The following is a 14,601-nucleotide window of genomic DNA, read 5'->3' as shown; positions in this document are numbered from 1 at the left end:
CTGGAACATGGTACAACCCATTTGCTTTAATAATTGCTATTCCGAGCTGAAGCATCATTTAGTTTCAGGACACTACAGGAAGGAACTGAGAACTGAGAAAATAATAAGGCAACAGACCAAGTAACTTAAAATCCATGTTGTCTTATTCCTGTGCCAAGTGGCAGAGATTTTGGACTGGGGGAAGTCTTGGGCAGCAATACCAATGTCTCCCTTAACCTAGAAAAGGCAGAGTGGGTAAAATTCTCGCATAATGCTCTGCTCATTTCATAGTGAAAATGGCAGTGAGGTTGTGCTGGTCTTACCAAATCTCTAACTTCTCCACCCTCCACAGCTACCTCTGCCAAGTATAGTTTTGCTATAGTAAGAGGCCTACCTCCTTAATGAATGCTCCAGCTTCAGAATTAAGCTAGCTGGCAAAGTGTAGACAGGGATGGGCAGACAACATTAAAGGTTTTAATTGCCTGGTGAGTGACATTTGTACACATCAGCAGGCATTTGTAAAGTCTGTGTGCAAAGGTTTACCTCCCTAGAGAGCATCAGCCACTCACTCCACCTTCACTTTTGCTTTTAATTGTTATTTTTGCTACATCATAACAGGTCTCCTTTGCTCTCTGCTTAAACAAAATGGGCAAGCTTCCAGCCAAGGCTACAAATGATGTAACCTGTAGCCCTTTGAGAACTTTTTAAGGGGAAGAAGAATACTTGTGGGCCAGGGTGGGGGACTTTGGATACTTAAGGGGCTTTTTGGTCAATTTGTATGTCTCACAGGTTTAACAGTAAACTTTTATTAAGTTAACTAGACCACAAAGCAGCATCTGAGTGAATGCCACGATAGTGATCATAATACCACCTGCACAGAGAATTTATTGTGATATAGTAGGAAAATGTTATAGAGCGGGACATCTTTGGAGAGACCAATGATGGGTTTATTATTCTGCCTCTGAAGTTTTATGCAGCTCAGGGGTCTTGCTTTAGGCTCATATATACAAACACCAGTCAGATTTGGATAGTATGCATACAGCCATATTCAAACACTCTCCTGTCTCCCCTAAAAGCTTTGCAGAAGGGTGGGAGAGACTACAAAGGGGACTGTCTTTTTGAGCTTCTCCTGCATCTGGGCAGAGGAGGCTGGAAACAAAAAGATGTGTAGATTTTCCATATTTCCTGAAGTCTGAGCAGGACACAGTGCAGCTGGAGAGTCAAGAACGGTGAAGGTGCTGTGGGAGACACAGGAAGGGCATGGCGGGGGAGAGACAAATATGTCTTGTTAGGCAGTAGTAAACATATTTCTATCCTTGTTTTCATTGTCAACGTATATCACAGAGGGGATTTTTCTTCTTCCTGCTCCATCACCTGTGCTTTCTCTGTCATCTGAGGTCACGCAACTGCAGCTGATGCTCACAATCTATGCAATGCTGTGAGGAAACTACAAACTCATAATACTGTACATCAAGTATTCCTGATATTAGAAATTTATACTGGATAGGTGTAATCCTTTTAACTTTTCCTATTTATAGAATCATTCAATGGTAGAACTGGAAAGGTCTTCAAGGATCATCTGGTCCAGCAAAACTATACAAGCACAATTTAGTAACCTGTTCTAGTGGAACTGTTTCTTTCCTCCTGCACTATTTTAACCAAATTACTTCCAAGCAAGCAAACCGAAACAAAACCTCCACTCAGCTCTGAAGCTCACTGGGTGACTAAGGGTCAGTCACTTATCTCTTAGCCTAGCCTTGCTCACAGGATTGTTGTGATAACAAGAGGGACAAGGGAAGAAGTATGCATGCTGTCTTGAGCCTCCTTGGAGGAAAGGAGGGACATAAATGTAATCAATAAACAATAAAATTAAGTAGATTAGGGCTTTATTTTGACTACTATGCACTTTGGGTTGGTCTAGTTTGCGGGCAGCAATAAAACATATGGAGATGATGAACTGAGATAAGAAGTCCTTTAATGGCTTGTACAAATATTTATTTACAAATTAGTTTTGTCCTCAGACCATTGCCTTCTGTGTCCAAACTGAAGGTTGCTTCTGTTAGTTATTCCCAGAAATGAGCACATTTGGCAAAAGTCTGAAAAATCTAGACAGCTGTGAGACCTGGAATGTGGTCATTTTACAATGTGAATTATTCTCCTTCACAGTCCAACTGGGTGAGCAACTCTTTAAACACTCGAGGCTTGGATCTAACCTTATCATGCTCACTGTCCTTTGCTGCCCTAGCTGATTCTGATTTAGTCTACTGAAGCTATTTATGTTCACACACTGCTTTGAAATAGTTTTGTAGTGTAGGGGTTACTGCAGAGTTGTCTGCTGGTGCTTACCGTACATGATTGGAATTACCATATGTTTCTTATTTTAGAAGACACTGTATTTTGCAGAAAATGTAACTGGAAATATAAAATTGTCGTAAGTGTTATTGCTCATCTGCTCAGCCCCATACTCAGGTCTGTTTCTTGGTCACAGGAGACTGGCACTGTAGTATGATGGAACTTTGAGAACTGGCTTTTATAAACCAAAACATTTATATTATATTATATTATATTATATTATATTATATTAATCCAGTGAGCATCTCTTTCATAACTCAGCAAAGCTTGATATAATATTTCAGCCATGTACCTTATTTTTGATATGTTGATAGGATGACCTACTTTAAAGGCTGCTTTCAACATGGCTTTTTTGCAGTCTTAAAATACATCACAATGCAACCTTAGACTGGAGGTTATATGAGTGCCTATTTAATTGCTGACCAGAGTTCCACTGACTGGCTGACTGGATTCTTCCAGACTTGTTCGTCTCTGTACATCCCTGTACAGCTTGACGACAGAGATACTTTGACGTAACATAAATTGTGGTTTTAAATGTGGAGTATGCTGATTGGTGTGGGGTATAAATTTATGAGAATTGCTATACCTAGTGCTTGGGACTTAAGAAAAAGCTATAGAACTGAAATCTGTGTGACGACTTGTTCGTCATGTTGGACAAGTTACTTTCTCTTGGCCTCAGTTGCCCGTTTGTATAATGGCAATAATAAGGTCAGACCTTCCAAGTCTGGAGCAAAGGCCATGTGACAAACCATTTATGATTTCAAAGAAAACAACTAACAACATGAGGTCAAAGATTAACCGATGAGCTATTTGAACAACAAAATCATCTACTGTACTGTATTTGCTTTAGAAAAGGATCCTTTGTCCTTAGGCTAGAACAACCTGGGACGGGAGCTTGTTGTATTTTGCTCTTGATGGGTGAGCTGGCAACAAACACCAGCAGGCCTTAAGCAATTTCTAGCTGGTGCAAGAGGAGGGCCGCGTTTCGTCCTGAGTTTGGGCTTCTATCTCTCGGGGGCCTGAGCCGATTTATGTAATCCGGGGAGCCAGAAAATCGCCCCCACGGACCTGTCTCGCCCCACCCAGGAGAAGAATCGCTCCACTCCCCGGGGCGAGGCGCCTAAGCTGCCTGTCCCTGGCGCTGACGGGGACACCTCGAAATAGCAGCTGGCCCGATTTCCCCGCCTCGCCTCCAGGGCCCAGATCCCTCCCCGCATGGCTGCCTTTCTAGCCTATGAGCCCAATCGGCAGGATCGGGCTGGGCGAAGCTCCTCCCTTGCCTAGAAACTGCGCCGGGGAGAGAGCGAGCTTCTGTTTGTTGTGACCAACGCGCCACCCGGCTCGCCTCGCTGCTGCGGCGGCGGCCACGCCAGCTCCTCCCCGGCGGGCGAGTGCGGTCTGGCTGGCTGCCTTGCCGCCTCGCTCCCTCCCTCCCTCCTCGCCGGCTCTCCGGGCTTCCCTGCAGAGGACAAGCGCGGATCATCACAAATCCCAGCTCCGGGAAAGGAGAGAGCCCTCCTCTACCTGTTACCGCAGCTCCCTGGCAGCCTCCCAAGAGCCCCTACCGGCCGCCAGGCGCAGGCTGGGCGCATCTCAGCAGTCCCGGCCGGGTCCCTCCTCCCTCCTGGCAAAGCACTCTGTTTCTGGGACATTCCAGTAACGGGGAATAGCCGGAACCCCGCGCGCAATTTTCACCATTCTCCTGGAGAGAGACTTTTGCATCAGCCAGTCCCTTCTCCCAGTGAGAGCCCCCGGGGGATTAAGTCAGTGTCTCGTGATCGCGGCACTAGAGAACGTGCAGAATATTCCATAGCTCCGTGCTCTCTCTCTTTTCAGGAAGGACGTTAGGTTATATTTTCCATACATAGGGCGCACGTGCGGTATTCCTTCCCAATCCAAGACTGCACGCAGAAACCATTTGGGTCCTCGGAGACAGGAATTTTATTTGCAGGAGCAGTAAATATAGGTTCCCATGGTAATAGCTCCGCGGTTTAGGTTGCATACCATAAACCTCAGTTTATTTGCTGCATAGAAGCGGCTAAAAGAAATGTAGAGTGAAAATGAGGCCCCACTATGGGAAGAAAAGCGTCGTTCAGGGATTGCTTTGAGATGTAGCCTCCAGTCTGAAGGAGTGTTCTGTGTGACTTAAAATCTTGCTATCTTATCAACACAACTGTTTAAGTAAAAAAAGGGGGGCTTCTGAACCACTTAGTGGTTAATCTGGTGATATTTCCAGGTTAAACTGGAAATCTGGGTATCCTGCTGTGATAAATCCAGTGCCTGCAAGGGGAGCCTGAGTCTATTATCTCTTGCTTTAGTCTGTTTTATCAGTTAAAGTATATAGTAGTTGAGAGGATGGGTAATGAGCTGCATGCAGATTATTAGTTCAAATCTTAGCACTGCTATGAATTTGGTGGGCTGCCTTAGATCACTGGCTATGTTTGATCCTCTGCACTATATTATTATTTTAATTCATTAATTAAGCCACTTTCTAGGACTACTTTCTCACAAAGTAATGAGCAAGGGAGTGAGAGACAAATTACAGTATAAAAATATAGTCAAACATGGGTGTAGCCAAGGGGGTGGGGCAGCAGCTGCCCCCCAATCAATAAAAATCAATACAAATACTTAACTGAGGTTTGCCCCCCAACAAAAGCCTGCCTCCGCCACAAAAATCCTGGTTATGCCCATGTAGTCAAATAAATGAGAAGCTACTCTGGAGATCCAAGCTGTTTATCATATAAGTTGAAGGCAATTGTAAAGAGGAAGGTCTTTGGGAACAGAAGTTGAATGGTTTGGGGATCACCACTGAGAAGGCCCACTCTTGCATACAGCAACCTAACTAATCTTGACTGTGGTAGATTTTAGCATACTGACAGGATTATATCAGTGAAGGTAATCTTTCAGACAATCTGTACCCAAGCCATTTAGAGCTTTAAATTGTAATATTATCATGTGGATAATAATTCTCAGTTGTGTTTACAATGATATGCAAGAATCTCTGTGATAATCTACGTGAAGAGCTCTGAGCACAAGGGAAAGTGTGAAATTCTTATTGCGGAAATTCAGCATCAAGACATTTGCTTTATAAGTCCCATTAGAATATATTCTGGTGGTTCCAAGCAAGTCACAGGAGGTGTCCACCTGGAATGAACCTTCCTCTCATAAGCCCCTAGTACCTAACCTACAGATGATGACCTCAATAATGACCTAAAACCATTCTAGAAACCCCTGAGCAATCAGTTTCTCCAGTACTGTGTTGAGTAAATGGTACATGAACTGCAGTGTTGGTTTCTTCACATGCATTTTTGCATGTAATTACTAGAAGGTAAAATGCTGACACAACTGAAATGAATGGAAGTTTTGTAACTGTTTGTAGTGGAGGCAAGGATCGTCCCTTGCATGAACTAGAACAACCTTTGTGAACTGGAATGGGAAAGCCTTTAATTAGGGCTGCCTATCATGTTAGAAATTCCAAAGAAAATGAACAAGCGATAACAATTATGGAAGGCTAAGACAGATTATATAATACATGGGTTTGCAGTCCACATGATAATATTTTCTAAAATTTCACAACGAAAAGTTACCTTAAAATGTCCTTAATGTGTGTAACAGTCTGAACCTATGCATGTTTACTTGGAAGTAAGTTCCAATAAATTCAGTGAGACACTTGTGGGTAAGTATACATAGGATTGCAGCTTGAAATACTGAATTCAGGGGAATATCATTTTCTATAACAATGGTTCTAAAGATTAATAAGAGCTCAAAAGCGCATCTAAGTACAAGTAGATAAATAGGTACTGCTCCGGCGGGAAGGTAAATGGCGTTTTCGTGTGCTGCTTTGGTTCACCAGAAGCAGCTTAGTCATGCTGGCCACATGACCCAGAAGCTGTCTGTGGACAAACACCGGCTCCCTCGGCCAGTAAAGCGAGATGAGCGCCGCAACCCCAGAGTCGTCTGCGACTTGACTTAACAAGCAATATTGAATTCACTTGATCCTAATTGAATACCTTAAAGCAATATTGAATTCACTTGATCCTAATAAGAAGTGAAAGGGTGATAATGCACAGTTATGTGCACTTACACTTAGAAGTAAATCTTATTAAGTTCTGTGGGGTTTACTCCCTGATAAGTGGGTATAGGATTTCAGTCTCGCCAAATTTCATTCCTGTAGTGTGATGAGTAATATTGATATTAGAAAAGCTTTGTTTGGTTGTAAATGTAACATTCTTAAACATGAACAAACATAAAATAGAGATTTGATAGTAGTGTCAATATTAACATTTTAAATCCTTATAAGAAGAACTCACCAGGCCCAGAGATGTGCGTGGGTTCACTTACGGCAACAGGAAGGCTCAGGGCATTATGGGCAAGACTGCTCATCTCATTTCTGAGACAGTAGTGTGGGAATAATGACCACTGAGGCCTGCTGCATGTGTGAATATGATGAGGACTGCATTGCCTATATCCAGAAGAACAAACCTTGTCCAGAATAAATAATAATTATTCTCATATGATCACTGCACTCTTTGGACTTAACACCAAACAGCAGAAAGGTAATTATGTAGTCCAATGCAATTGAAAAACTAACCTGTGAGTAAAAATCTGTTCTGTATCCCCCATTTAATCACCTTGGCTTTATGCTGCATATCATCAACCCTATTTCGGAGTGGGCAGAGGACATTCCTGTGAATGCCATATCATCTAAAATTTAGAAATTCCAGAGCTGCTGATCTTATGAGATCATAGAATCAGTGAATTCTTGAAGGTTTATATGACTCTCCTTGTGGAGATGATGGGCAAAATTGCATCTCTGTCTCTTTAAGCTGTCACTTCAGTGTCTGGTCAGCAGTAAATGGGCAGAATCTGCATACAGAAGCCTTTGCTGCGGCTCTTGCTGCTTTTACTCTCCACTCCCCCTGCCGTTGCTACCACAGGCACGCACCATCCCTTGGCCTCAGCCCTGAAGCGTTCCCGTCAGTTACGCCCCCTTTGCACAGGATGTATGCCATATAAGGATATTTACGTCAGGGGTTCCCGAGCTTAGAGCGAACCATTTTGGGAGAGGGAACCGAGCCCCTTTCCCTGACTTTTAAAGGCTGAGACCCGCCGCCAAACTTCCTCATAATCTCCGCGGGGCTTTGGAGACGATATTCAGCTTGTTTTCAAAGCGATTCTGCTAGCGCCAGGCACTTCGGGCCGTCTCAGAGGTCGTTCGTGACCGACGCTGCTCCCCTCCCGTGAGGATTGGTTTCGCCCGTGACGTCGTCTCATTCACAAGTCCTGGCCGTAGCGAATAAAAGGCGGAGGTGCCGCTCTTTACTCCAGCAGCAGTGTGGCTGAAGCAGGCAGAAGCATAGAAGCGGCTGGGGTTTCTAAATAACCCATTCGCCTAGCCGAGGACTCGCTCAATTCGGATACTTATCTGGGAAAGATATACCACCCTGAAGGGCTTTTGCACCCCCAGATTAGCCGACATGATGTATCAGGGCTTCACCGCTGACTACGACGCGTCTTCCTCCCGCTGCAGCAGCGCTTCTCCGGCTGGGGACAGCCTCACATACTATCCCTCACCAGCGGACTCCTTCTCCAGCATGGGCTCGCCTGTCAACTCACAGGTGAGGAATCGGGGGGCTGCTTATGGCTCACGGGGTGTCGGGTTGGGAGAATAGCTGCCTATGTCTGCTTCTCTGTCGCTATAGGGTTCAATGACAGGACAGGACCCGAGCAGCTCCTAATGTTGATAGCTGAGGCTTGGGAGAGCTTCCCTGGCCTGTATATGATGCATGCTTTTCTCTTTACTTTTCGATATATGCTACATTGTATGGTGTGTTTCCAGCACCTCTGCCCAGGGAAGGCGGTATTGGCCGTATAGAAAAAGAGAAATGGGGGTGGTGGATGAATCTGGCTCCTGTTTGGTGCTATAAATGATGAAGGGGTTGGGGGCTGGAATGGATCTTCGCCCGGGAGGTGTTCTGCAGCGGGTGCGTAAAGCGGTTTCATTGATAAATCGCGGCTTCATTCAGGAGACTCCGGAGCGGCGCTTGCGTCAGCGCAGACGTCAGAGATATTTATAACAAGCCCCTGTTCATGTGTAGTCTGATGATGATGGCAGCAGCAGCGTCCGAGCCAATCTGGCCCCAGGGACTGCAGGCCCAGCTCAAAATAGCGCACCGGCCTCTGGGGCTTAGAGCTGTCATAGCGTGCATCGCATTTCTCTGACCCCTTCCCCCCAACTTGGTAACTAACAGGGTCTCCTTTTGTGATTTTCCAGGACTTCTGCACGGACCTAGCCGCCTCCAGTGCCAACTTCGTTCCCACCGTGACTGCTATTTCCACAAGTCCAGACTTGCAGTGGATGGTGCAACCGACTCTGATCTCCTCAGTGGCCCCTTCCCAGAACCGAAGCCACCCCTACGGGCTCCCTGCTCACCAGACCGGTGTCTACTCCAGGGCTGGGATTGTCAAGACGACAGGAAGCAGAGGCCAAAGCATCGGCAGGAGGGGCAAAGTTGAGCAGGTGTGTGTTCAGCTTTTGGCTGCAATGAAGCCTCTAGAAAGCAGGAGAAGAGGGAGAACACGAGAGAGGGCTGTAGGCTAATTTACCAACAATATGTTATTATAGCTCAAAAGCCTATTTCTGGCTAAGCGGGGTGGACATTTGGGACATCAGATAGCTGTTCCCTTTAAAGGACAAAGGGCATAAAGGCAGTTTTGCAAGCGGGTGGAGATTCCCCCCCCCTTTCGGATCCGTAGCAGTATCTGGGTCGCTTGCTCCATGCAAGCGCAAGAGTTGTTCCTGTGATCCGAAGTTAGGGAGCGCACTTTCTGGTCTCAAGCACTGGATACTGACGTCCACGCTTGTTCTCTCTCCGTAGCTGACACCAGAAGAGGAGGAAAAGAGGAGGATCCGTCGGGAAAGGAACAAGATGGCAGCTGCTAAATGCCGCAACCGAAGGAGGGAGCTGACGGATACCCTACAAGCGGTGAGTATCTCCGGCCTGGCCGGCGATCCTGCCCAGCCCTGCCCTGCCCGGCGCTGTCCTTTTGCTTTCTCTCCCGCCCGGAGGAGACTGTAGCTGACTCGCCCCTCCCCTTGCTTGTGTCCCCAGGAGACCGACCAGTTGGAGGAGGAGAAATCCGAGCTGCAGACCGAGATCGCCAACCTGCTGAAAGAGAAAGAGAAGCTGGAGTTCATCCTGGCCGCCCACCGCCCCGCTTGCAAGATCCCGGAAGAGCTGCAGTTCTCCGAGGAGCTGGCCGCCTCCACGCTGGATCTGCTGGCCGAAGCCCCCGTGGCCAGCTCGCCCGAGTCCGAGGAGGAGGCCTTCGCCCTCCCGCTGCTGCACGAGCCCAGCCGCGCCGCGCCGGTCAAGGAGAGCAGCGGCCTGGAGCTGAAGGCCGAGCCTTTCGACGACTTCTTCGCGCGCTCCACCCGCGAGACTCCCCGCTCCGTGCCGGACATGGACCTGTCCGGCTCCTCTTCCTTCTACGCGGCGGACTGGGAGCCCCTGGGGGCCGCGGGCCACCTGGATCTGGAGCCGCTTTGCACCCCGGTGGTGACCTGCACGCCGTGCCCCAGCACCTACACCTCGTCCTTCGTCTTCACGTACCCCGAGACCGAGGCCTTCCCCAGCTGCGCCGCCGCGCACCGGAAGGGCAGCAGCAGCAACGAGCCGTCGTCCGACTCGCTCAGCTCGCCCACCCTGCTGGCCTTGTGAAGAAGGGACGCCGGATCCCCGAGCCGTCGCTGCGGGCCTAGGGGCATCACCACGGCGGAGACCGAGCCCACCCGCCCTTGCTGCTGCTGCATGGGGCTTTAGGCCGCCAAGGAGCCGCCCTCTCCTTCCTGTGGAGCTCCGAGATCCCACCCGAGGCCTAGGGAAAGACGAAGCCCTCCATTCCGGAGGTTTGGTATGGGCAGCCCACTTGGAGGGAAATGACTTTGCTGGAGGGGCTGCCTCGCAGCCAGACGCCAGGCCTGATACCTCTTCCAGAGATGTAGCAAAACCGCATGGAATCTGTCTTGTCCCCCATCAATGAGAACTAGTAGTTTCGTAGCATGTTCAACATGGCTGGGTTGGTGACCCCCTTCCCTCCTCTTTACTATTCACTAGCATTAACTAATTAATCTGTTGGTTTAATGATTGGAATTCTTAATATGGTGCTGGGTATCTTCAACTCGTATCTAGTGCAGCTGACTAACAATAACTACTGTGTTCCTGGCAATATCGTGTTTTGATGACTTAGCAATGACCCAACTTAACTGCGAAAAGATACCCTTTTATTTTCTAGTAGATTAATAAATAGCTATGTTGTCCATGTACTAAAGTTCTCCTTGTACATCAATGTTCATTGTAACTTTAACTGATCATACATTGTTGAAGTGATCTGAATGGTTTGACATAAGTTTTCCATGAAAACGTTTTTATTGTGTTTTTAATTTATTTATGGATATATTTAATTTTTTTATTTTAATTTTTTCTACCTTGAGGTAATTGACATGTGGAAAGTGAATTTGGATGACATTTAAGCATTGTTTGCTTACTGTTCAAGACACTGTCAATAAAGCATTTAAGTTGAATGCTATAAAGACTCTGGAGTCTCTTTACTGTAAAACCTCTCAAGTAGCAAGGCTTCAATTTAGCACAATCCATGTCCAAATCTGCTGTGGTTTGCTGGAAGGGGTTAGATGCTGGTAAATGGGACTAGCATAATCCTTTGTTTAAACACACATTGTTGTTCAGCACACTAGTATAGGCATACACAAAATTTTAACACCCAAATTTACTAGGAAGTAAATCCTCTTTGTTGAGTTGGACTTGCTCCTATGTAAATGTGCTTAGGCTTGCCACCTCATACAAAGTTTCTATACATTTCAGGTGCACTCTTGAAAAGGAACATGGGTTCAGTTATCGGGAATTGGAGGCAGTGAAATATCTCAATCATACGGTGGAGAAATTACACTTCCTTTAGGCTTGTGATTATTTCTATTCTGATAATTGCTCTTTCGTCACATTAGACTTCCTGTTTCCTTCTCCCTGAGTATATCTGACTTTGTTCTTTTATCTTCATTGTTTCCTACATCTCTGCAATGTTTCATTTTCCTCTGCCTCATGTCCTTCATCACACACAAACACATGAGAAAAGCTTTCTTCTGTTGCTTGTTGTGGAAAGGTGAAATGATGTATTATTGAGTTTTGTTCAGGTGCCTACCACAAAATGGATAGTTGAGTGCTGTTTTGGACAGAATAGTTGCATCATCCCAATAATCAGTTTAAAGTTAACATGCCACCTAAAACTTCACTACTCGTATGTCAACCCCACATGTTCAGTCCTTCAAACAAGGGATGCAGGTGGTGAATACCAAAAGAAATGGAACCATTGAGAAACAAGAGGGGAGTCAGTTGCTTGAAACAGCAGCAGAAGAGTGCTCTAGCCTATGGGAAGCCTGAAAACAGGACCCCAATGCATCTAGTTGGCTACTGTGAGAACAAGATGTTAGGCCACTGGCCTGATAGAGCAGGGCTTCTGTTAAGAGGTAGCAGCATGCTTGGGGAAAAGCCACAAACTTTGCAGAAATACACTTTGTTCTAAAGAACCTTTGTAAGGTGCCCTTCCAAGCAACCCAGTAGAATGTTTATAGAAGGTGACTGGAAAAGAAAATGGGGCGTGAGAGGGCAGCATGGAATGGAATATCCTGGGGAAGGGCATTGCTGGCTGTCTCTTGTTCTGAACAGGAATGCTATACTGAGTAGGTCTTCCTTGCATATTTGTGGCAAAAGCTCTTTTGTGGCCAACATTGCTTTCAGACACATGATCCCTGTGGATGTGAGGCATGCTCACTGAATTTACCCCAAGCCCAACAAAGGACTGGGCTCATAGCTTCCTGTTTAAAGAGGCTGATATGGCAGACAGCACAATCCACATCTGCAACTGTAATGCTAACCCACTGTGTCAGCTGGTACTTCCTAGCCTGATACCATGACTACAACTCTGCTTTTGGCATGGAGAGAAACTTCTGTACACACAGTAGTAACAATTACTACTCACATACGTATGTACTGCATTACATAATAGGTGTACATAGAGTTTGTTGTGTGTTGTATCACAAGTAAGATAAATTGGGTCTCACATGATGTGAAGATGAGCAAGTTTCATCCCACATCTAAAAGAGTTCAAAGTTGACAGCTGATGGTACACATTAAGGCTCTAGAAAAGGTGTTTTTAGTGATAAAGTGCATATTCTCTAGAACAGATACTTGAAAAAGATTAAGGGAACACGACAGACCCAGTAACGTGTATGTAGAGCTAGATCTAACAGCATGCTAATAGTTGACAAATCATATGCAAAATGAAATCTGGTATCCTAACCACAAAAATATTAAATGAAAGTCACACACTTATAATTTGCTCTGATATTACTATTATGGGGGAAAACCATATAGCTCAGTGGACAGAGCACATGATATGTGAAGAAAGTCAATGCGATACATGTACTCTACAATCAAACAATTCCATGGCATCTGCAGCTTGAAATATTTGGTTGCAAGTGATGTGACAAAAGTCTCTCCCTAATACTATGGAGTGCTGCTGCTAATCAGAGAAGTTGGATCAGACAGCGGCTCTCCAGAGTCTTAGACAGAGACTCTGTCACATCACTTGGGACTTGGGGGTGCCAGGGAATGAACTCAGTAACAACTGGGATGGATGAACATCTAGTCTCTTGATAAATAGTCTCTGGCCTAAGAGAGCTTCCTGTGTAATACAGGAACTCTGATGTTTTCCTATTATTTCCAGAGGGATATATGCTTAGAGCTGTCCCTGAAAATGAATAGGAAAATAATTTTGTGTACACATCAAAGATTCTGGAAGCTTGCTCTCGTATACTGGACCAGGTTAAATGATCTACAAATTTACAAGGCCCTTAACAACTTGTGTCCAGGATATCTTAAGGACTGCTTGATGCCTTATATCCCAATCGCTAATGTTTTGTAGGGAGTCAGTTATTTCCCATGACTGAGACACTTGACATAACCACCAGGAACTACACCTTCAGGATTGTGGCTCCAGTTCTGTGGAACTACCTCCCAGCTGATATCCGACAGGTTCGGATTTTTTTGAACTTCCAGTGCTTCGTGAAGATTTTAAAAATAATAATCAGAAGGCATTTCAAGCAAGGTTTTTTAAAAATGATACTTCATCTTCATTGGTTTTATGCTGTATCCCTTTTCTACACCGCTTAGAAGCTGTGGTACTAAATGGTATCTCAATATAAAATAAATAAATTAAAACAATTAGGGTGGGGAACCTCTTTGAGCCTGAGGGCTGCACTTCTTCCTGGGCAGCCTGCTCTGGGATCCGCATGCCAATGGAGGGTGGAGGCAGTGGCAAAAGTGAATGGATCAACAGTGGGTAGACTCTTATTCTTGTACAGCAGGCTGCACTCCAGCTATGCAAAAGTCAGAGACATCTACACCCACATCTCTCCATCCACGCAAGCGTGATGTATTATCACAGTTCAGAAAATACATTCCAGTCAGGCAAAAGTACTTGAGGAGGGTGAGGGCAAAGCCAATGGCAGGTGTAAACTGGTGAGAGGGGTGGGCAGGGCACAGTCCTGAAGGCTGGACCCAGTGGCCCAGAGAGATGCATCTGTCCCCCAAGCTTAAGGTTCCTCATGGTAACCCCTTGCCCAAAGAAGTAATCTTTGAGTGCAGATAAAACTGCTATTTCCGTTCTGGTAGGCGATGGTTTCTCCAACAGCGAAAAAGAAAACCTCTTTCTAAGAACACTCAGAAACTCACCTCTTTGCCTGTGGAAATTGGTGGTGGTGCAAAACTCTTTTAAAGGTCTGACTACATGCTTAGTTTGTACAAAGAGCTGAGTACCAATAATATATTTTAGAGCAAAGTGCTAAAAAATAGTATGATGGAAATATTGATACTGTAGACTGATATTAATATGTGTAGTACTAGCAAAATACCAATGAATACCAGTGAAAAGTACCAATGATTACATCTAAGTAACATGACAAAACCATTGTTAATTTTGCTTCCAAACTGGCAGGGAGTGAGAAATTATAGAAGCATACAGAAGAAATGACAAGAGATGTTATCTGGATAACTACATTTGTGTAGAACTGAGAACAAGTCTTTTCTGGCCTGGGGAGAGAAAGTTGGAAAAATGCTCTCCTTAGAGCAGATGCATCTAATAAACTATGATCATTGCAACAGAGGTTGTGGGCTGAGTGAGAATAGTATGTATTTT

At 45.5% G+C, this 14,601-nt stretch overlaps 1 protein-coding gene and 1 long non-coding RNA gene across 2 annotated transcripts; one reads left to right on the top strand and one right to left on the bottom strand.

The window, feature by feature from the left end:
- Nucleotides 1-904: 904 nt before the first annotated feature.
- Nucleotides 905-4,017, bottom strand: LOC309339036. Its single transcript, XR_014155145.1, has 2 exons — nucleotides 3,856-4,017; nucleotides 905-1,217 (listed from the first exon to the last, which is right to left on the bottom strand). It is a non-coding gene; the product is annotated as an uncharacterized lncRNA (long non-coding RNA).
- Nucleotides 4,018-7,637: 3,620 nt separating this feature from the next.
- FOS (Fos proto-oncogene, AP-1 transcription factor subunit) lies at nucleotides 7,638-10,924 on the top strand. The gene is made up of 4 exons (XM_081869375.1): nucleotides 7,638-7,949; nucleotides 8,606-8,851; nucleotides 9,210-9,317; nucleotides 9,444-10,924. The coding sequence occupies exons 1-4, from the start codon at nucleotides 7,809-7,811 to the stop codon at nucleotides 10,050-10,052; spliced, it is 1,104 nt and encodes a 367-aa protein (XP_081725501.1). The 5' UTR covers nucleotides 7,638-7,808; the 3' UTR covers nucleotides 10,053-10,924.
- Nucleotides 10,925-14,601: the final 3,677 nt, after the last annotated feature.

The sequence above is a fragment of the Podarcis erhardii genome, assembly GCF_964252035.2.
Source record: "Podarcis erhardii genome assembly, chromosome: 1".
NCBI classification, from domain to species: domain Eukaryota; kingdom Metazoa; phylum Chordata; class Lepidosauria; order Squamata; family Lacertidae; genus Podarcis; species Podarcis erhardii.
The sequence above is the reverse complement of the archived record's forward strand: the minus strand, read 5'-3'. Positions and strand labels throughout refer to the sequence as shown.

Coding starts and splice junctions, on each gene's coding strand:
- FOS (XM_081869375.1), top strand. CDS start 7,809: ATGATGTATCAGGGCTTCACCGCTGACTACGACGCGTCTTCCTCCCGC. Junction 7,950..8,605: donor GCTCGCCTGTCAACTCACAG/GTGAGGAATCGG, acceptor GTGATTTTCCAG/GACTTCTGCACGGACCTAGC. Junction 9,318..9,443: donor TGACGGATACCCTACAAGCG/GTGAGTATCTCC, acceptor TTGTGTCCCCAG/GAGACCGACCAGTTGGAGGA.